Source organism: Zonotrichia albicollis, chromosome 2 (assembly GCF_047830755.1).
Source record: "Zonotrichia albicollis isolate bZonAlb1 chromosome 2, bZonAlb1.hap1, whole genome shotgun sequence".
NCBI lineage: Eukaryota > Metazoa > Chordata > Aves > Passeriformes > Passerellidae > Zonotrichia > Zonotrichia albicollis.
In genome coordinates, this window is record NC_133820.1 from 43,140,545 (window position 1) to 43,163,119 (window position 22,575).

At 48.2% G+C, this 22,575-nt stretch overlaps 1 protein-coding gene across 5 annotated transcripts; it reads left to right on the top strand.

The window, feature by feature from the left end:
* The first annotated feature begins 3,123 nt into the window (after nucleotides 1-3,123).
* On the top strand, nucleotides 3,124-21,884 carry TSKU (tsukushi, small leucine rich proteoglycan). 5 transcript variants are annotated; one of them, XM_005493151.4, is made up of 3 exons: nucleotides 3,124-3,521; nucleotides 6,086-6,172; nucleotides 18,478-21,884. In XM_005493151.4, the coding sequence occupies exon 3, from the start codon at nucleotides 18,485-18,487 to the stop codon at nucleotides 19,541-19,543; it is 1,059 nt and encodes a 352-aa protein (XP_005493208.2). In that variant the 5' UTR covers nucleotides 3,124-3,521; nucleotides 6,086-6,172; nucleotides 18,478-18,484; the 3' UTR covers nucleotides 19,544-21,884. The 5 variants fall into 5 exon arrangements, with proteins under 5 accessions (XP_005493208.2, XP_014126855.2, XP_014126856.2 ...); XM_014271380.3 differs by lacking the exon at nucleotides 3,124-3,521 and adding an exon at nucleotides 4,110-4,264; XM_014271381.3 differs by lacking the exon at nucleotides 3,124-3,521 and adding an exon at nucleotides 5,386-5,521.
* The last annotated feature ends 691 nt before the right edge of the window (nucleotides 21,885-22,575 follow it).

Genomic DNA, 22,575 nt, shown 5'->3' on the forward strand with positions numbered 1-22,575 from the left:
GTTGTTGTCAGTGTTTTGTTTAAATTTCTTGCAATAACTGAGCTCTTTCACAAGTAATCCTGCTGGCTGCTGCTGTGGGTTCTTCCTTCTGAGAAATCACACCAATGGCATTCGAGCTTGGACAGTTTCCTAAGCCCTCTTTTCCATCTCCACCACAAAGGAGAGGGTTCATTGCACAGCAGCCAGGGAAGGCTTCCATCTCTGCAGGAGTACTCCCATGTCAGGGACAAGATCATGGTAGAGGATTGCCAGCCACTGATCCAGCTTTGTGGCTTTTCCCAACAGTTTGGTGCATGAAAAACCTTTCCTGGGATTGCATAATTAGAGGAAGGGAAATGAGATCTCAGGGAGGGACTCAGAGATCATGGGGCAAAACTCCAACTCTAGCTCTTATTACTAATCCAGTTTATGTCATCCTCATTCTCACTGTAACTTCTTTTCCCTGACAGGTCTATTAGGACTCATTCAGGAGAAAGTCAGAGTGACTCAGATATCTTTCCTTTAGCACAAGGATTCTCTGGATTTTAACAAGTCCAACCAGCCATGATGTTGTCAGACATTGAGAAACACAGAACTGAGCTGGTGTCTTCTGGGAACAGAAGATCTGAGGAAAGCTCAGGATGGTCCTGGAAGAACCTAGCTGGGAGAAAATGTCCCAGGGTTCCCAGACCTGCTAGGGTCTCTGCATCAGCAGTACAGGAGGGATGTTTGGAGAGAGAAAACTGAAGTTCCATTTCCATCTTCCACCCTCCCCTGGTGTCCCAGGCACTGAACTGTTTGAGACAAACACAGAATGGCTGGTTTTGTGTGGTAATGTTCAGTCCATGGGACTACACAATTCTGGGGAAATCCTATTTTATCTTCACAAAAATGTACTCTCATGTGGCAAAGAAATAGAAACAATGATGGTGGGAAACAGGACCTTAAGATTAAATGTCCTCTAAAAATGGTGTTATCATGGTAGTTAACTCTTTGGTCTCCTGGAGGGTGCTGGAGGGCCACGGAGTTGCTCAGAGGGCTGGAGCACCTCTGCTGTGGAGACAGGCTGAGGGAGCTGGGCTTGCTCAACCTGGAGAAGACTCCAAGGAGATCTTAGAGCACCTTCCAGTGCCTAAAGGGGTTACCAGAGAGTTGGACAGGGACTTGTGACTAGGACTTGTAGTAATAGAACAAGTGGGAATGGCTTCCTACTGTCTGATGGGGAGAGGTTTAGATTAGAATTTTTGAAGAAATTGTTGTGAGGGTGTTGAGACACTGGTGCAGCTGTTGTTTGAAGTAGCTAAGAATCAGATGGATGCATAACTAATTTTATGTTAGCATCTCATCAGGTCTAATCCCTATCCCCAGATCACCCAGAACTGCCAGCCCTGTCCTTGTCATGACTTTGATCAACTACATCAAACTGGGCCTGTATTATTTCTACTTATATACAATATATAGATGTTATATATTAGCTGGATCTCAGCCAAAGGATTTAATTCCCAATTTCTTCACCTTTGAACTAGCATTTTGCTTTACTGAGACCAACTTTGACATGGCAAAGGCCTCGAATGAGGCATGGAAAAAAAATGAACCAAATGGAAAATTAAACAAAAGTTTCCAGCTTAACAACTTCCCCTACTCAGAGCTATAAAAACTGAACAGTGTAAAGACCCTGCTGAATGGAGCCTTACAAGAGACTGTTCATGTCTGGAGATATCACTGAGACATTTGCATGGAAAATCCCAGCCCAGACTAGGGTGTTTTCCCATGGTTTTCCCCAAAAAGCATTTGGCCCAGCCGAGTCCTGAGCACACATTTCCTCTCTCTGGCTCCCTGGGGCTGCCCTTGGCAGAGCTCTCACAGTCTGATGGTGATTCCCGAAAAGCAGCTCCTAAGATGGGCAGAGTGAGCACATATCCTGGATAAGCCACGCTCGGAAACGCGGAGGGTGGAGAGGAACAACTGTGACATCTTCCCGGTGCCCCCAGTACCTCCTGCCTCGAGCCTCAGCCCCTCTGGCCAGAGCTGTGCTTGCTGGGCAGCAAGGTCACCCAGCAAATCTTCATGCAGTGATGTTCTTGGAGAAAGCAGCTGAGCGGAACAAAACCAAACCAAACCCTTTTCATTGCTTTTTCACCACAGAGAGATGCTAAATACAAATCTCAGCACCAGGCTTGCTTGGAGGTTGTGGTCTGAGCAAACCCTGATCATCAATAGGGGGAAAGTGGGGTATTTTGGCGCTACTAAAAGCAAACAACAGGAAGCCTGATTGTACTTTCTTAACTTAAACTTTTTAAGAAACAAGTAACCACACACCTTTAGACGTGGCACAGGCCAGTAACATACAAAGGGTGCAAGATGCTAAGTATGAGAAGCTGCAGCCAGCCACAGGATATGTCCTCTGTGACCCATGGACCCTTGCAGTCCCTTTTGCCTTTTCCAGGGTCATGGCACCATGACAGGAGGCACTTGACACCCTGAGATAAGCTCAATCTGTTTGAGCCTGGTGCTAAAAATGCCAAGGTTTTGGGTTCAATACCTGCATGGGCAATTCCCCCCAGAGCTGGAACTGATGATCCCTATGAGCTCCTTCCAACTCAGAATATTCTATGAATCTCTGTCTTCTGATTCTCTTTCCAGTATGACCATCATGACTAAAGCCACCCCTGGGCCATTATATCCAATAGCCAAGAAAATTTGATGCAAGGCTGCTCATTCACAGCCCCAGGCACTGCCTATCCTCCAGTGATGGGGTTCAGACTCTCTGTTCCCCATATTGTGGATTAATATCTGGTTTTGTTTGGTTTTGGGGTTTTTTTGGGGGGGGGTGGTTTGGGTTTTTTTGGTTTTGTTTTTGTTTTGGTCTGATGTTTTGTTGTTGTTTTGCCTTTTTCTTTATTTATTTCAAGGGTTGCACCATACAATTTGTAAGCCCCAGTCTCCTGCCTGCTGGCATTGCTCAAACGTTGGTGCTGCCTTGTCCTACCTGCACCCTGGGGTGCCAAAGCAGATCTTGGCACTAAAGGCTGGAAAACTGAATGAAGGCAGTGCTCAGGAATAGCACTCCCGTCTGCAAATACAGCCGTGCAGAGGTCAGAGCTGGAAACACGGTTGTGCTGGAAGGGCAACTCCGGCGTGATCCCCCAGAAAGCAAAGGAATGACAAGGAATTTTAGCCAGGGGGGATGCAAGGCAGCAGGAAGGGGACTGTGTGCGTGTGCAAAGCTGTCTCGACACCTCCCCTCGCATCTTCCCCTGTTAAGGGGGGTCTGCCAGCTCAGGAGTGGCACAGTCTAGCGCAAGTCCTGCCTCCTGCCTCCTTCCTCCTCCTCCTTCTCCTCCTCCTCCCAGATGTTCCCTTGTGTGCAGCCATCTGTTGAGCTCCCTCCTCCCTCCTCCTGCGGGGAAGGGGGCAGCCAGCTTGCCCGGCCAGCTGCACGCCCTGCACGGGAAGGAGGAGGGAGGAGAGCGGGAGGGGACAGCCGGCCCCGGGCCCCGCTGCTGCTGCCGGCTCCCGGCGTGGGAACCGGCCCCGGCCCGGTGAGTGCCCCCTCTGCCCGCACCCCTCCCTGACCCCGCATCCCCTCCCTGACCCCCAGCCCTTCCTGGCGCCCTCCATCCCCTCCCTGGCCCCTGCACGCCTCCCGGCGCCCCCTTCCAAAGTTCCCCGCGTGTGCAGAAGCGTGGGGCTCATTTTTGGGGAGGGGGGACGCTGTGCCGCGATGCCTGAGCCCTCCCCGGGGATGCGCAGAGCCAGCCCGGGGTCGCTGCTGCGGAGCCCTCCCCAGCCTCAGAGTGCGGAAACTTTTTCCGTGTGATGAGTTTTCCTCGCGAGGGGGTCCAGAGGCCGGGGGTGCAGGGAAGGGGTAAGGACAGAGGTTTCGGGTGGAAGCAAACTATATTTTTCCCCACCTCTGGTTTTTCCAGAGGGGGAACTGTGCGGCGCGGTGGGTGCGTACGAGCCCCCAGCCCGGCTGCCCTCCCGGGATGAAGCGTCCCCAGCTGGAATCCCTTCACTTCTCCTTCCCCCAGTGGAATGGTGCTTTCTAGAGGTCTCGGGATCGCCACGGCTGCAGAGTAATCCGAGCAGCAGCTGGAGGCTCCGCACCGCCTCCCATGCCCGGCTTCGGGGCTTTGATTTCACACAGGGCTCCCTGTCTCCCCTCCTCTCCCTCCTCCTCCTCCTCCTCCTCGGGCCCTCCCCTCAACTCTCGGGAGCCAAGAGAAGCTTTTTAGTGGGTTTCTGGTGCTGGGAGGCTCGCAGGGTCTGGAGCTTACTCAAGGTAAGGAGAGAAAGGAGAAGGAAAGGAAAGCTTGAAGGGGGCGGCTGGATGGGGTGTGGAAGCTGGAAGGTGCCGAGGGGGGTCCTTTCCCACCGGGTTGTATTGATAAAGGCATGGCAAAGGCATTCCTGCCTGGGAATTTCCCATCTGTGAGTGGATTAAGCTGACGGGGAAGGTGTGTATGGGAAGGGGAGAGAGAAAGGCGAGCAAGATTTATTCATTCTGTCACTGAAGAAAAAAAAAAAAAAAAATAAAGGAAGAAAGAAAGAAAGAAAGAAAGAAAGAAAGAAAGAAAGAAAGAAAGAAAGAAAGAAAGAAAGAAAGAAAGAAAGAAAGAAAGAAAGAAAGAAAGAAAGAAAGAAAGAATGAATGAAAGAAGCTGCCGGGTGTGACTTCTGAAGCAGGAGGTCAGAAAGCACGGGGTTCCCCTGATAGTGCACACACCCTGTAAACTTTCAAGCAGCTCCCAGGAAACTTGTTATTAATGCTGCAGTCATTAAAAGGCGCAGCCCACGGCAGATTTATTAGCTCAGTAAACCACAACACGTGCCAAGCTCTCTGGAAACAAAAGGGTCTGTCAACTTCACTCCTCTGGCTTGGGATTTGGGAAGCCTGGGAGGAGAGCGGCGCGGATGGAGCTGGTGGCTTTTGTCGAGGGGCAGTGGCATCGCCTCCGTTAGCCGAGGCTCCCAGCACGGCTCGGGAATGCCATTCCGTGGCGGCGAAGGCATCGGAGGGAGCACGGCTGCGAGGAAAGCACAGCGAGCCCTGCTGAGCTCACGGCGCTCGTCGCGGCAGCGGGACGAGCAGCCCCCGGTCTCCCGGACGGAAAGCTTTCCCCGTGTGCCTGCCACGATAAATCAGCTGCCGTCCGCCTGAATAACAGCATTCACTGAAGTTACAGTGGGAAACTTGTCTGGCTGGACACTGTGCCATTGCTGTACGGAGAGCAGCCGGTGCGGATCGCTGGCGTTGCGCTGAAATATCGCATTGATTGCCGCTCCGAAGGAGAGCTCGGCCGGCAGCGCCGGGATATTGTTGCAGCGGTGAGGAGCGGGGCGAAGAGCACCGGCAGAGGCGGCGGCGGGGAAGGGCAGGCTCGGACCGTCTCGCCGATCTCCCCGGGAACAAGGGAGGCACGCTGGATGTGTTGGATGTTGAAAGGAGCGGAGGAAGCTGGCCCGTCCCCGGGAGGATTTGCGGGCTGAACTTGGCCGGGGACTGGCTGTCGGCAGCCAGGCGCTCACGGCGCAGCGGGTCAGTGTGTGCCATCGCCCTGGCAGAGCGGGGCCTGGCTCCGGGCCCGGGGACCTGCGGGAGGCAGTCCCGGCCATGGCCCGGAGGGCACGGGGAGGCGCCTGCTGCCGTGCGGGTATAAATGGCCCGGGAGGAGCTGCCCTGCCCTGCCCTGCTCTGAGGCCGTGGGTGCGCGGGTGAGCGGAGCCGACACCGGGGCAGGCAGGAGGTTCGGGGGATTTTCCCCTGCGGCACCCTGGAGCGGGGCAGACGTTGCTGATTTGTGAATGAATTTGAGCAGCTGCTGTCAGAGGCAGTGGGGAGCAGTAACAAAATGCCTGGAGGGAACGAGAACGTGACAGACATCCCAGGGGACATGAATTTCTGATGACAGGCTGGACTGGCAGGAAAGGCTGCAGGGTTGGGATGAGGGTCTCCTGCACCCCTATTCTTTACAACTAAGTGCAAGGAACAAACCAGCATTGAATGCATGAGAGGAAATTGGGAGGAAGGGGGAAAAAACATGCAGAAGTTTTCAGGGGTTTTGTGGATTTATTTTTGGTTTTTTTTTTTTTTTTAATATAGGGAAAAGCATCCTGTGCTCCCTCAGGCAGCCACACAGTGAGCAGCAGTGAGTGTCACCCCTGTGCAAGACTGAGCTGGGAATAAAAGGTGAGCCACCATCTTCCAGAGGTTTAGAGTTTTCCCTCCATCCCTAACTGCCTCTTTTTTTTTTTTTTTTTTATCCTCTTTCAGTCTCTCCTCCTTCCTCCTCCTCCTTCTGCTCTTTTGTTAGCTGGTTGGTGGGGAGAAGCAGAGTCTGGAGGGTGGGATGAGACAAGGCATCCTTGTCCGGCAGCCCTCCTGACCCCTGGCACCCCCAGGCTCTGCACGGTAGCTGCAGCACTGACTGCCTTGGCAGGCTATCAAAAGAAACTTCCCAACACGGAGATGTTGAGGGCTGGGAAGAGATAAAGGCTGGCTTGAGCAAGCTGTTTCTTGTCTTAAAACTTGGCACCTGGACCTATCAAGGCAAATGTATGAATGGTTCAGCCATTCATTACAAGGAAATCTTCATATTATAATTTTTATTGCAATTTTGTTTTTTAGAGGGGGGTGGAATTAATTTCCTGGGAGTTTCTGTTGCATTCATGGTGTGCAGCAGCGGGGGAAGGAAATTTGTGCTCTGGGAATCGCCCCAGCCTTCCCGTCTGCTTGCAGACACTGCAAGGGATTAAACCATCCTGGCTGCCTTAGCATGGGACTTTCCTGAGTTGTATTAACCAGACTGGAAATCTCCTGTCAGAGCAGTGGCAAACTGGAAAAAAAGCACTTTATCTTCAGCATAGCAGACAGAGGGCCACGTGCTGTGTGTAACGTCTGAGTGCTGGTGTCTGCAGGGTTTCTTTTCCTTCCCCTTCCTCCCTTCCTCATTCTTTTTTGCTGTCTCTGTCTCTGTGATGGTGATTCCTCCCCTTTCCACTGATTCTTGCCAGCTCAAACCCATGGGTGGGGAGAGAAGTCACGTAATGGTTTGGGTTGGACCCTAAAGATCATCCAGTTTCAACACCCTGGCCATGGGCAGGGACACTTTCCACTAGAGCAGCTTATTCAAAGCCCTGTCCAACCTGGCCTTGAACACTTTCAGGGATGGGCACTGTATTTTCAAGGATTTTTTTTTAAACTTTGAATAAGATAATCCTCCTCACGAAAAATTGGGACTCAAACTCCTGTTGTGACTGATGGGTCAAACCAGATGTGATTCCTCACACCTCTGAGGTGACACATACATGGGGCTTGTGTCACCTGTCTCCAAGTGGGGCAGGACATGTTCCTGACCCCAAAAGTGCCTGTTTTCCTCCTATCCTTGAGAACAATATGTCTGTAGCAGTTGGCATGGTGAGGCCAAACTTCACAGAGCAGGACAGGGGAGATCCTTTCTCCAAAGCACTTTAATACTACTGCAAAAGTTCAGTTTGTATCTGTCCAGGACCAAAGCACTGCAACTTCTTGCAAATGATCTCCAATTCAAAGAATTATTGGATCATAAGGTAACTGAACCTGGCCAGTCTCATCCATCCCCTTCCCTCTCCCCTGCCCATTTTGCAGAGGGCAAAGCAGGGTTGCTAGAGTGTCCAGGAAGGCAGGAGCTGGACATGGTGTCCAGGGACTGTGGTAGCATTTGGCTGGAGCAGTTACAGCAGTGGGAATGTTGGCTGGGGACTCCTCTGTGGGATGAGACCCACAGGCCTTGTGCTCCCTTCCCAGCTAAATTGGTGGGAATTAAACCTGGGCATGGGGGTGAGTGAACACCTCTCAGACCTAGTACTAGTCATCCCTAAAGTGTCAGGAGGGAAACTGAGGCACTTAAATGGGGACTCAGGGTGGCATCAGTGGTGGGAAATTGGTCCTGCTGGGGAAATGGCTCTCCCAACCCACTTCAGATGATCTTTCTTCAAAATCCTCCACCAGCCAAGAGGGACTGGAGAATCCCGGGCCAAGGAGGGGAGGGAAATAGCTGAGGAGATACTGCCCATCATGGGGGCAATGAAGCATCATCTGCAGTGGGGATTGCGGTGGGAATGGCACACTGCTGGTAAACCCTTTATCAGCTCTACCTACAACCCTTCTCCCCAAATCCCTTCTTCCCAAACCTTGTAGGAGACCCACTGGATCTAGTAAATGTCTCACATGCTTGACTGGGGTGGGGGCAGCTCCTGAAGCCCCAGCTGTTCCAAGCAGTTTCATTGGCATTCATTGTTTGCAAGAATTATTGGAGAGGAGGGGCAAAGAAAGGCCATGAGGGGAATGAGATGGGAGCCTCCAGCTGTGCTGTTTGCTACAATAATGGCCAGGATTGTGTTTATTATCTCCTCAGTGGAGGGTCTGCAGCTGCACGCTGAGAGCCACAGACAGCAAAGGGGCCCAGAGATTATTGTGCGTGGACAAAAATCCAACCACAAAAACAAATAAAAAGCCCACAAAGGATCCCTGGGCCAGATGGAGCAGTGCCATCGGGCACCCAGCTTAACTCCCAGTCTCCTCATTTTGCCCTTCCTTACTGAAGTCAGCAACCCCTCAGGGCTGTTAGGAGAAGGGAGATTGGCATCTCCTGCCTTTCAGAGACCTGAAGCTGCCTGGGGTCCTCTTAAAATCCTTCTTCCAGGGCTGAAGGTGCTGCCCAGCCAGACTGAATTTCTTTTCCCTCTGCTTTCTCATGATTTTTTCCAGTGCTGGCCGCACCATGACAAAGGCATGCTGTTAGAGGCAGTACTTAAACCTGATCTGCAGCCACCTCTGTTGTAGTGGATTCAATTGGATTCAAATCTCTTAGATATATTTTCCAACCTTAATGATTCTATGATTCAAGGAGAAAGAGCTGGAAAGCCATTAGAGATACAGGATGATGAGGCTGTGATTAGTTGTTTGTTCTTGGTGGGATGTGTCTTACCAGCAAGAGCAGAGGCATCACCCTGGGATGTATCACCTTCTCCTCCCTCCTCTCTCTTGTTTCCTTCCCCCTGCCTAGCTCATCTTCTCTGGGGGAGCCCATCCATGCAGCATGGTGTCTCTGCAGCTCAGGCCAGCCCTCTGGGGTGATGGGAAGCAATCCAGATCAGGCATGTGGGGTACATCCATAGGCATCACGCCTTTCCCTCACTGCCCAGAGAGCTGCAGGTGGGTTCTTGCAACCTGCACTTCCCTGGCCCAGAGCGTGGTAGCTGCCATCCCAGGGATGTGCATGGCATGTGGCATTTCCCAGCTGGGCACAGTGGCATGGCTGATCAGCTCTTCCAACAGCTAAAACCAAGAAGTATCCACTGTGGCAGGAGGTTTCCTCTCCCCGTGCTGCACCTCTTAACGTGTCTCGCTGGCATATGGTGTTCATCCTGGAGTGCATTCCTCTGGAATTATATCATGTCTCTGGGAGCTGGAGTGCAGTGAAAAAGCATCACCATAGCAGGAGCCAGAGCAGGAGCTGTCTGGGGTTGGCTGTCAGGTGTGCGCCACCAAGGGCTGGGCCTCCAGGAGAAGCTTGCTGGCATCATTTTCACTTTCAATAATTGACTAGTTAAGAAAGGAGGAGGGTTTAATCCTCTCAAGGTTACTGCTGAGATTTGGGTAAAGCCTGGGCACTCCCAGGTTCCCTTTGTGCCTCACAGCGGGTTCTTGGGCACTGGAGGTGATGGGAAGGCAGATTCACCAGGTCATTCTACAGCAAAATGCTCTAGGACTGGCACAAAACTCTGTGTAAACTTCTCCTTTGGCTATGAAGCACCATGTTGAAGGGCTGGTCTGTTCCCGAGTTTGTGCCAAAATAACGGAGGCCTTCCATTCTGGGACATGTCGCTATGATAAAAATTCTATTCAGGCTGAGTTTGAGATGGTTAAGAAAATATTTGTGCTCCTGGCAGAGATGAAGTCTCTCTTTTGCTCAGTGAATGCCAGGATAGTGAGGCCTCCTGCTCTTGGATATGCTCACAGTTAACAAGCAGAGCAGGGAGGACAAGAAATAGGAGTTGTTAGGGGTAAAAGAGTTCAGGATGGTCATGCTGGAAGTGATTCTAGAGCAGGAGAAAGTTCTGAGCTCTTCCATCCCTTGCTGGCGCCTGTTTGACTGATTCCATGTATCCCAGGCTGCTGGGAACCACTTGCAGCTGCCAAAGCTTCCGGTTTGAGTGGTTCTGCAGCTGGAATAGCCAGGAGGCAATGGTGGGGCTGGGATGCTCACATCCTGTCTGCTCCCACAGAGCCCTGTGAATCCCTCCTGGTGCTGCACCACTCCAACACCTGCCTTCCCCTGCCCCCAGCCACTCAGGAGGCCTGGCAAACAATTTCCTTTTGGAAATGCCCCCTCTGGGCACAAGCACAGTTTGACTTGAGGCTGGAAAGCAAAATTGCTTTCAAAATCCACAGGAGACTAATTCCTCCACCTGGAAATAAACTGCTGTTAAGCTGACAGCTTTCTGGGCTGAGCAGAGAAGTGGGAATGTTTTGCAAATCCTGAAGCCACAGTGATTTAATTCCTCATTTTCCTGTGCTGGTTGTGGCACCAGCATTTTCCCACTTGAGGAAAAATTCCCTGGAGCTGGGCTGATCTTCCCTTACGGAATGAATCTTTTCAAGGCACAAAGCTTTTAGTGTGGCAGAAATTGTATTTCAGCCACAGATGTAAATGAGCTGGAAGTTACTGTATGGGCTGGCAGACCTGCCTGCACATGTTTTCCTTTTGTCAGATCCCAAAATACACCACCCTGTACCTTGATTTCCTCCTCCAGGGGAAATGAGGGATGCCTGAGGGGGAAGATTGCACAAGTGGAATAAACTACCAGCTGTTGAAGCACTAGGATGATAAATTATCCGTGGCCTCTTGCAAGGCAGATGGGAATTGTGACATTAACAGTTGTAACAAAGTTTATTTTAATAAGTCTTTCCATTTCTTTATTTAAGAAAGGATTTTCATTTTACATTAAAAAAAAATAGAGCAGAGACTTTTAGCCAAGCAAGCATTTCAGTGTCTTTTTCCAAGTAAAAAGCAATAGGACAAGAGGAAACAGCTTCAAGTTGCACTACGGGATGTTTATATTGCAAATTAGGGAAAATTTCTTCACCGAAAGGGTTGTCAAGCATTGGAACAGGCTGCCCAGGGAAGTGTTTGAGTCACCATCCCTGGAGATATTTAAAATATGTGCAGATGCGGCACTTGAGGACAGGGTTTAGTGGTGGCTTTGGCAGTGCTGGGTTAACAGCTGGATTCAATGATATTCAAGGTCTTTCCCAACCTAAATGATTCTATATTTGAACACAGATCCATAGTGTGGAGCTGTATGAGGTTTGGAGATGCTGGGTTCCCTCTAGGTCAATCACACACATCTTTTCCGCAGCCCATGTGGTGGCTTGAGGGGCTGCTTGGCTTTGCCTTTGGGGTTGTGAAATGGTTTTGATGTTTATGATGCTTAATTTAGCTTTGCCTTTGCTAATCTTATCTATCTCATCCCCTGTAACATCTACAAAAATCTCCCTAAAGGACGGAGAGCATGTTTGGGTGCAGGAATGTCATTGCAGTTTTGGCTCAGCAATTTCTGTCCAGAGAGGAGAAAAGCACATGGAAATAACCAAGAGAGAAAAATGTGAAATGGCATATTGTTTTTTGTTCTTTGTGCCTTCTGGCTGTCCACAATCTTTATTCCATGGGGTTTGGTGAGATTTGAGTCTTGCAAACACAGACTTGATGCAGAGCAGTGGGGTTCTTGTCCAGATCAGGAAGCACCATCTTGTCTCTGTTTATGCAGTTTCTCTGCTCCGCACTGGTTTCCACTTGAACATGAAGCTGTTGACTTTAACTCTTTGAGTGTGACTGTCCAGCCACTTCCTTATCCACTGAGCCATCCAACCATCAAATCCACGTTTTCTCCATAGAGATTAAGATGTTGTGTGGATCAGTGTCAAATGCTTTGCACAAGTCCAGGTAGGTAATATCAGTCACTCACCCCTCATCCACCAATACTGTGTCATAGAAACCCATGAAATTTGTCCAGCAGGATGTGTCCTTAGTGAAGTCATGCTGGCTATCACCAACCACCTCCTTATTTTCCGTCTGCCTTAGCAAAGCTTCCATGAGGATCTGCTCCGTGATCTTGCCAGGCAAAATAATTAAAGCAGAAAGGAATTCATAGTTAAATCTTTTCTTTTTTTCTTTTTGCATTCCTTGCATTTCATTCTGATTTTTCCCAGGGAGCAGGAACATGGAGCAAAAAGCAGGATTCAGGCACCTGCAGGATGCCTTTTCACTCCTGCTCAAGCCCTTGGTGTCTCTTTACATTAAACCATAAGGGCTAAATGCACACTGGCTGAGCTTCCCCTTATCCTAATGCTTGCATGCACTGGTAAGGGAAATAGGGTTGCAAATCCCTGTGTTTATATCCCACTAGAAAATTTGGGATGCCTTTGCTGTTCTAAGCAGCTTTGCAAGTCTCACAGATAAAACCATCAGAGTAAATGAAGGGTGATAACTTTTCCCCTAAAAGTGAGTTGTGCAATGTCTCCTGATAGAGCCCTCCATGAAATCAAGCGCAATTTGGAACAACCAAGGGACTGATTCTGATCCTGCTGAAAGATCAGAATCTTTCTGATTTCTTTCTGAAAGAGTTACACCAAGAGTAACTCCACTTAACTCTCTCAAACCCATCTAACAAATGCAGGATTAAACATAAAAACCACATACTTCTTGAATTCCCATTAGCTCTCCTCCCCCTAAACCCCAGAAGTCTCAAACACAGAGCATAAAACCAGGATTGTTAGCCAAGTGTCTTCCAAACCAGCAAACAACAAAATGTAACAAGCGGGTCAGAAAACACTGTTCCCATTTACACCAACATTTTTTTTGTGAGGTTTAATAATATTTATCAAGAGCTCTTTGCAACATTTATGTGGGGAAGCCTTCTGCAGGAAGAGCTGATCTGAAGCAGGCGAAGCAAAAGCCTGAATGACCTTAACTTTCAATAGATTCACACGAAAAAAACCAACAGTAAAAAAAGAGTGACCTTGTCAGCAGCAGTCTCTTTATTATGGGAGGGGTGTGTGTCTGCAGCAAGGGTTTAATGGTCTCTGGCTGTAGGCTGGTTTGAGCTAGTTTTGCTGCCTGCTCAAATTGGCATATGGGATCTGGAGACCCGACCGCGATTGCATCTGTGGCGTCATTTGGGCTCAGCCGGGAGAGTCCACGCTGGAAAAGTGTAGCTGCTGCTAGTGCTGCACTTTAGTCGGTAATTATTCTAATTTTACAGAATAATTAATGGGTGGAGAAGGGGGGAAAGGTCTCTTATGCAACTTTGTTGTCGAGAAGCAACTCTGGAGCATTCTGGTGCTCTGGAGCTGCTGTCCCAGCTGCCATTTAGCCTCCAAGATATTTAAAAAGAGAAAGAGCCAGAGCCAACTTTTTTTTTCCCTTCAGTCTGGAGGATTTATGGCCTCTATCATAACCTATGCACTTGTTTCACTTTCCAATAATGTTCCTTTTCCCCTGACCCCAATTAGTGCTGGCAGCCAAGTGGGCCTGGTGAGCTCTGCTGTGAAGACTTTGTTTATTTCTTTACTTGGCTGATACAAGAGGCAGAAGACAATCCCAAAATTTTTTTCCAGAAATATTGGTGCTAATACAACTCTTTTGTCCTTTGCCAGGGCAACAACTCTGTTTGGGACAGGTGGACTTCAGCTCTTCCTTTTTGCCTTTTTTCTTTGAAATTTGGTCTATTTGCTGATCATCCAGAATCAATATTGGCAAGAAATGTAGAAATTACCAGGATCTGTCCACCACGCCTTACAGATTCATATCTGATCTGGTCTGGTTGTGATCTGCTATGGAAAAGACAGATTCTGTGCTCTCCATTCCTGTGTGAGATCTGGTAACCCTATGGATGGCCACAAAATTTGTTGGAAAACTGACCTGGCAAAGGGGAAAGAGGAAGATCAGAGGGGTTTTTGTTGGATCAGTGACCCAAACTGGTTTATCCAAGTGCACCTGGTTATTGGGAGGGACCAGGGTTTGGAAGATGCAGCCAAGAATGGGGTGGGAAGCAGTAACCAGGGAGGCTGGGCATCCTTCTTCTCTGTCATGGACAAGGGGGAGAGGGACATCTCCAGGGATGTGTATGGTCTCAGGTTGGTTTCATCCCCTTCTGGAGCAATTTCATTCTCTTCACCCCTCCATAGAGACAACCTGGTGTTTTGGGGTTTTTTTTGCACTTCTTACCCATATACTTCAAGCTTCATTGGGTGAATTTGGGCCTTTAGCCCCAAGCCCAGCTGCATTTCAGACGATGCTTTGTTCAGAGGCATGTTGAGGGAGGCTGAGGGAATGAAGTATGGGGCGGCTGTTTCCTGACTCCATCAAACAGCAAACTCTAAAACACCTCCCCTTGTATTATTTCTTTAATTAGTCATTGATTTTTGCTATGGGGAATTCCAGCTTGGTGGTTGCCAGGGCAACTGGAGGTAGCCTAGGTAGCATCCTCTTAATATCCGCATTCCCAAAGAGTGGGACCAGTCCCCAAGCAATGGGCTTTCATCCAGGGAGGGATGTGCCAGCTGATCTCCCTAATGAGAAAAGTCTTTAAAGGAGAGGAGAAGGAAGAAATCAAATACAGTGAGAAGCGTGAATCTGCAACAACACAGTAACAAAGCTTTCTTCTCTCCCACCTCACTCCCTGACCATCATCTGAGCCTGGCATCCCTCTGCAACCTGCTTTTAATGTTGGGGGTTTTTTGGCTGGGAAATCTCAGTGTGAGTTTTCTGTGTGAGTCTTGCCACACAGCATTGCAGTGATTGAGCATAGCAGGGAGAAGGCACAAGGGCATCCGCAGGCTGAAGGGGAGATGTGGGATCTGAGGAGAAGGCTGGCATCCTGCTGGAAGCTTGGTCCAACAATGGCTCCATTAACCACCTCAGGCTCTCCTTATGGTTGTCTCAGAATATTTGCCCTGCAGAAAGGATGAGCAAGATAGAAAGACCAGAGCCCTGCGGTCTCTACAGGCACCTGGAACATGGGGGAAGATATTGCACCCCCAGCAGCTCCTGTTGCAGTCAGCAGGTATAAAAAGACCCCTAGAGCTTCCAGATGGCCAAAACCTATCACTGGGATCTCTCCATGCCTCAGTAGCCATAGAAATGAAGAGGACATGGCTAAACCAGCCCCAGGGTGGGCCGCTTTCTCCCAGTGACTTTCCCCTCACTGTCCTAGGTGATGGTGCCAGTGGTTTCTGGTCCATGGTGTTTACCCAGGTGAAACTCCCCAGTGTTGCAAGAGGATAACTCCTCTTCCTTTTACAAGGGGATGCCTTGGCTTCCTGCCTTTATCAACAAGCAGCTCGTGGGCAGCAATCCAGAGGCATTTTGGTGCAGTTTCAAATGCACACTGTACACAGGACTGTAAATGCCTGCGGTCTGTTTCTTTCCCCATTTCAAAGAGAACTATCGGTTGTTCCACACTAAAATAAAACATGCCTGTACCTGACTAAGCTCTTTGCCAATTATCTGGCAATGCAGGAGTCTCTTTCTTGGACTGAGAAAGAGAGTAACTTTATTTCTCCTATATTTTATCAGAGCTATTAACCAAGTGGCATGTTTGCCTGTGATGCTCCATGCTGCTCCATAAGAGAGTTTCCAGCTGGTACTAATGGATTGTATCCCATCTGCAAAGCAATTGCAGAGCCAGTAAGGGAGAATTTGTGGCAGTGCTGTGAGGAGGGAAGAGGCAATAGATGCTATGCAAATGCTTCAGCTGAGCTTTGTGTACTGCATTTCAGCTGTGTCATGTTTTGTCTTTACTGCTGGCTGAAGTGATGGATGTTGCAGTGAGAGTCCCCGTATCTGCCCACTTCTGGTAATCATTTTTGAGGCTGATCAGGAGGGGAATTCCCATGTCAAAAGGGTTTGAGCAGGTGCATATCAAAGCCCAGCATCGGTTTTCAATCTTCTCTCAATTCATAGAATCATAGAATAGCTTGGATTGGAACAGACCCTTTAAAGGCCACCCAGTCCAACTCCCCACAATAATCAGGAACATCTTCAACTAGTCCAAATTGCTCAGAGCCCCATCCAACCTGGACTTGAATGTTTTCAGGGATGGGGCGTCTACCACCTCTCTGGGCAACCTCTGCCAGTGTTTTACCACCTTCATCACAGAAAACTACTTCCTTAGGTCTAGTCTGAATTATTCTTGTTTTGATTTAAAACCATTGCCCCTTGTCCTAACACTATAGGTCCTATTAAAAGTCTATTCCCAGTTAAATTAGGGCTTTGGATTTTGTCCTTTTACTTTTGTTCAGATGCTCCATAAGAAGCCAAAGAAGGTTTTAGCAGTGCTCAGAAAGTAAAATTTCACACTGGTGTGTCTTTGGACTTCCTGGTGTGTGATTCAGCTCCCACCAGAGCTAAAACAATTCTATGAGGAAACGAGCTGCACTTTTGAAGGAGAAGTCAAAGTCCTTTCCATACAGAGACATCAAGTAGGAATAGCCACTGGGTAGAATTTGGGAGAAGAAATGCCGGTAGACTGGGCTGATACCAATGTAGGTACTACCCTGTGGGTGAGATACTCAACATTTGAGGTTTTTCAGTTTTAGTTTACAAGGAACTCCCCACTGCTGTAACCTCTCCTGGTAATAAAACATTTCAGTGCAATCCAAATGCAGCTTCATGGAAAAATAAAAATAGTAGTATTTATTTTAGGAGGGACTGCAGAAGGCAGCAAGCTATGTCTGTCTGCACAGAACCAGAGGGGATCAGCCTTGATGTCATTAGGAAAGGGATATCTGGAAAAGTGTCTGCAGAGAAGAGCCCCATCCCCTATGTTCTCTCTGCAAGCATATGTGTTTTCTCAAGAAACAGTTGAGATGGGCTGAGGCTAGGGCTCATCTTACCAATTTTCTGTTGTTTCTATAGAATAATGGACCCCAAAGGGGCCTTTAGCAATAGTTTAGCTGCAGGCAGCTTGGCCAGAGTCCCAGTTTCTGCTCTCTATTTGCAGGAGGTCTGGGAGACACTGCCATACAACTCACATCAGTGATCAGGACAGTATTTTTTCAACATTTTTCCCCCCTTGCCCTTTTTTGCACTTTGGCAAGTAGTCCCCAGTCAGTCTCCTGGGAATGAGAGCAGGGCCAAGAAGACCATGCTGAAAAGGGAGAGAAACTCAATACAAGAGGTGTGTGAGGGGAGATGAAGTGTGAATTTCTAGGAAATGGTCCTGGGAAGGTGCAAGGGCTGTGAGGAAAGAATCTCAGCCAGATCAAAGGCTGTGTGTGAAACTCAATACTGCAAGGAAGTCAATGAAGTGCTTTTAAACAGTGGTGGGAAAGGTAAGAGACCAGGGAGACTGAAGTGGGGATGGGAACATTCATTTAAAGGGATTTCTTTAACTTTTTTCTTATTAAATGAGCAGTTGGCATGTGAGTGTTTGTTTATGGTCAGCAGCATAGCCAAGGACCAGTGCTGATGGATCTGCTTGTCTGGCTTGGTGAGATTTTTTGTTTCTGGCCTTCTGGAGACCTCGTTTGCTAGGCATGAGGAGTCATCATCCATGACTGCAATAGGAACCAGCAAGGACAGACCTTGTTGCCTCTGTGCTGACCTGCAGGATGCTGACATGCTCCTATGTACCCTCTCCAGAGATCCAAAGATTGTTTTGGCTGTCTCTTGGAATCATGCAGCTGTTGTTGTTAGGATGCCATCTGAAGAGATTCAGCAGAGCTGGAGTGTGCAGATCAGCTCTGATCTGCATCTCTTGTGTGAGATGATGGAGACAGAACTGTCTTGGAGGGAGACGGGTCAAAGCCAAAGCAGCGGAGAGAACTCCTTGCTTACTGGCACTGTTGATCAGCGAGAACACTTAATGCAATTAGCAGAGGCTCCCCAAAGACTCCCTATGAAGCAAATTGTCTCTCTCCACTGTGCAGGGGGCTGGGCCCACCACAGCAAAGGCTGGCTTAGACTGAACAAGCCTCAGTTCCTCTGCTCTGGTAGGAGCTGCCACCACACCAAGGAGGATTGTTTTTAGCCACCTGATACAAATCCAAACTTCTAAAATTTGCTCCTGAAGTCCAAGGAAGGGAGATGGGATGTCCATTTGTGCAGTAAGGAGCTGGTCTTTTCTTCCATGGTCCAGTCAAAAGTTTGTATGTTTGATAGATCATGCTTTAAGGCAGCCTACTGTTCTTACAGCTCATTTCCAATTTTGCCTCAGTTTGGTTTTGTGTGTAAAGACTGCTGACCCAATTTTTTTTCTCGAATTATTTCCCACTGGGATTCATAACATGAGATAAAAAGTCTTTGGGATATCCATGCTATTTAAGGGTATGCTTAATCTCTCCTTTTGTAAAGAGAAAGGACAAGATTGCATAAGTCAAACAGTTACACATCATTCATAAAGTAATTTCTACAGCAATTAGATCTGCTTTTCTGTTGTCTTGTTTTACAGGAGAACAATGCATTTCCTGGCCTGGTTCAATTTGCTGCTTCTCCTTCCTTGCTTTGGTACCACAAAAACCTGCTTCCCTGGCTGCCACTGTGAAGTGGAAACCTTTGGTCTCTTTGACAGCTTTAGCTTGACCAAGGTGGACTGCAGTGGAATAGGCTCCCACATTGTTCCTGTCCCAATCCCTCTGGACACCTCCTACTTGGATTTATCATCAAACAAACTGGAAACAATAAATGAATCGATGCTTACTGGCCCTGGATACACCACCCTGGTAAGTCTCGACCTGAGCTACAACAAAATTGCCAAGATTTCCTCCACAACGTTCTCCAGGCTTCGTTACCTGGAGTCCTTGGATCTGAGTCATAACTCTCTGGAAGTCCTTCCGGAGGACTGTTTCTCCAGTTCTCCTCTAAGTGACATAGATTTGAGCAATAACAAACTTTTGGATATAGCTATGGACATTTTTGCTTCAAAAGGACAAGGCAAAACCCTGAATGTGGATCTATCCAATAATATGCTCAGCACAATTACAAGACACCATGAAAAGAGCATTCCCAACATCCAGAACTTAAATCTTTCTGGAAACAGGCTAACATTTGTACCAAACCTTCAAGGCATTCCTCTCCGATATTTAAATCTTGATGGAAACCCTCTGGTTAAGATTGAGAAAGGAGATTTCACGGGGCTGAAAGACTTGATTCATTTGTCCCTCAGTGGCCTGCGTGGCTTTAGGGAGTTATCTCCTCAGAGCTTCAAGGAACTCCAAGCCCTCCAGGTTCTGGATTTATCCAACAATCCCAACTTGAAGTCACTGTCTGCTGAAGTTATCTTTGGTCTGAACTCCCTACAAGAGCTCAATCTCTCTGGGACAGGCGTCTCATCCTTACCAAAGACCTTGCTGAAATACCTGCCTTCCATCAAAAGCATCACCTTAGGGAAGGACATACAGTGTCTCAAGACCATCAAAGAAGGACAGTACCACCGACAGATTGGGCTGACCAAAAAAGAAGTCCTCAGTTGCCATGACAGCCATGGATCCGTAGCAGCAGCACCTTATGTTTTGTGATGAAAAGTGGGCAGAAGAAGGGCTGGGGCAGGGAGGGTGGGGGGCCATGGGACTTGTACAGGTGTCGGACTGAGATGGCTTGCAGTGTGCCTTTTGTAAAACTGTCAATAATTTATATATTTGTATTTGCCAATAGCTGATTGTTTGTGGATTTTATAAACTCTCAAATCTGCGTTTTCCACAGGCTCCGGATTTTAGCCGGCGCACTGAGGTGCTCGCTCATGCCGTTGGCTCAGGAGCGGTGACGCTGGCCCATGCGGGGACAAGCTGCTCTGCAGGTCCCAGGGCAGAACACTCAGTCTGGAGCAAACCCTTCATGCCTCAGACACTTTTGTAGGAGCAAAGCTACACCTCTGCAGAGCACACACCAAAACATACCAGCTCTGTAGCTGCTTGCTGACAAACCCATGCATCATCCTTCTTTTAATTGTTACTCCCCAAAATGTGCCTTCTGGATGTTGCCTTCATCAGCAGCACTCTGTTTTCTGTCATGCACTTTCAGTCTTGAGGAAACATTTCCAGACAAACCTGAACACAGGGTGCACTTAATGTGCTGGGTTTTACATGTTATTTGCATAGGTGTGCAACAAACATTGAGTAAGCTGAGACATTTTCCCACCAATTTCTCCTTGTTTTCCCACCTTGATCCTTTTCTTGTCTAATTAACTTAAGTCCAGCTTTGGCAACTTCCTGTCTTTTTAACCTCAGTGAGCAATTGGTCAGAGGTGATGTGCAGCAGAGGAAGGGAAGCAGAGGGGTCTGCTAACAGCCACATCTCACCCAGGAACCAGCCTTTGATGAAGGAGGCTGCAAAGGGAAGAGATCATGTAGCCTAGCTCAGGAAAGAAAAAAAAAATTGAAAAGAATCCCTCCTCCCTTTCTGGGGAAGCTGGGAAGGAAACTTTGACAGGGATTCTTTCTTGATGACCTTATCAAACCAAGATGCAGTCCTAGAGGATATGAGAGTAAGTTGTTTCCAGGCTGACATTCCCCATCTGAGCACAACATCTGCAGCTCATCTGGGCATATGTGAGGCAACTTGCAGTGCCAAAACACTTCTGAGAACGTGCCAGGGGAAGAATTAACACTGATGATTTTGGCCCTGAAGCACTTTGCTTATCGAAGGAAAGATCTTTTGGAGTTTTTTTTCCCAGAGTTGTGGCTTTTCTTTCTCTCACACAGCTCCTTCGTTGCCAAGTGAATCTGATAAACTGAAATCTGATAAAAAGCCTGGTCCTCAATGTTTTGCTGAATTTTTTCTCTCCATTGCTGAAATGTTGTGGAACCCCTCTGGACCCTCTTTTTCTCCAGTCTAGGAGGAAGTGGGAGAAGGCAGCACAACATGACTCAATGCCATGTGTGAAGCCTCCAATTTGCTTATAGGAGCAGTAGTGACCGCTGAGGTCTGGTCCACATCTGGCATGCTTTGTCCAGGGAGATGGGATGTTGTGGATGGTCAAGCTGATCTGCAGTTTGGTCTCTAAGTCCTGCATCAGGGCCACTTTCAATGTTTGATTTAGGGAGATCCATGTAAAGTGATGCAGATATAAACTCATCTCACAATTGTCCTTGGGAGTGTAGGAGGAAGCTCAGGTTTTGTCCTCATATCCCCAAAAGTCTTGGAAAGTGAAAACCCTGTTGCCCAAACCCACTGACTCCATAAAAGTCAGAGTCAACACCTAACTTTGGATACGGAAATTTGGTACTGAAATACTCCCACATTTCCATCTCTCTTAATTTCAATAATTTGTTTGGGTAGTTTAGAGTGGCATTTTCACCCCTTTCTTCAGTTTTGGGGATTTTTCCCCTTTACTGAGCCTTTGCAACGTTTGACCAGCCTTCACAATCACAGGAAACGCTGATTTTCTTAAAAAGGCAATGGGGCTGCCTATGGGCAGAGATCTGGAGGGGAACAGAAACAAACTGCAGTGCAGGACAGGGGCAGTTTGTGAGGAAAGATGTCGGGGTTTTACTGGATTTTGCCTTTTTAAGAGAATTATTTTCTGCTGGCAGAAAATGTATTTTTTTTAAAGAAAGCTGTTTACTTTTTTAAGCCTGTATATAGATGAAACATTACGGTTATCACCTACTGTCAAAGTTACTGTCTTTGCAGCACTGTGGTAATTTAAAACCCAATGTGACAATCCAATTGGAGACTGCAAGATTTCCTTGTGTAATCTCATGCTAGCTGCTAGCTAAACTAGTCTTAGCAAAAGCTGGCAAATACTGTCGCTGTGTTAGTCTGTTTTCTTAAAGAACCTGCAGCATTGTAAGGCTTTGTGATTACTCACAATATAATAAAGTGATTTGGAGGAGAATAAACCCAGATCCCCCAGATTTATTGCTTTAATGCTGAGCGGGTAGCAGCCATCACTGGGTCTGAAGTGCAACACGGCTTCTCTCCTTCTCTGCTGATCCCCACCGCCCCCATGGGTGCTGGATCTCCAAACTGGGGGCAGGATTTGTCCCACGGTGCTTGGCTCACTGTGTTCTTCAGTGATGGAAAGACTTGAGAGCTTCTCTGGTTGACTTGAAGGAAATTAGGAACACATGGCCGTGAAGCAGCAGAGCATGTGGTGCAAATTCCCTGCTCCAGGACCTGCTCCAAAGCTTGTGGAGCAGGTGGAGATTTCTTTGTGGATTTGACCCATCCAGGACATGGTCTGTTAGTGTTAAAAGGCTGGATTTGCAGCAGGCAGGGTGATGTGGGGAGACACACAAGACCACAAAAATGTTAAAGAACACGTAGATGTGGTGCTTAGGGAGACTGTTTGAGGGTGGACTTGGCAGTGCTGGGTTAAGGGTTGAACTTGATTATCTTGCAGGTCTTTTCCATCCCTAAAGATTCTGTGAGTCTGTGGGGGTGGAAGGGAGTAAAGGGGTGCAGAAGTGATGCCACAGCACAGAAAGCTGAACATTGCCCAACCACAGAGCTTCTGGCAGTGAGACACACGCAATCCAGTCTCAGCACCCTCCTCTGCAGAGCTGGGGCTGCTGCACAGGGGGCTAGGACCATGCAGAGCCTTTGCACC

What these genes read in the sequence shown, in the direction of transcription:
- TSKU (XM_005493151.4), top strand. Translation starts at nt 18,485, where the DNA reads ATGCATTTCCTGGCCTGGTTCAATTTGCTGCTTCTCCTTCCTTGCTTT.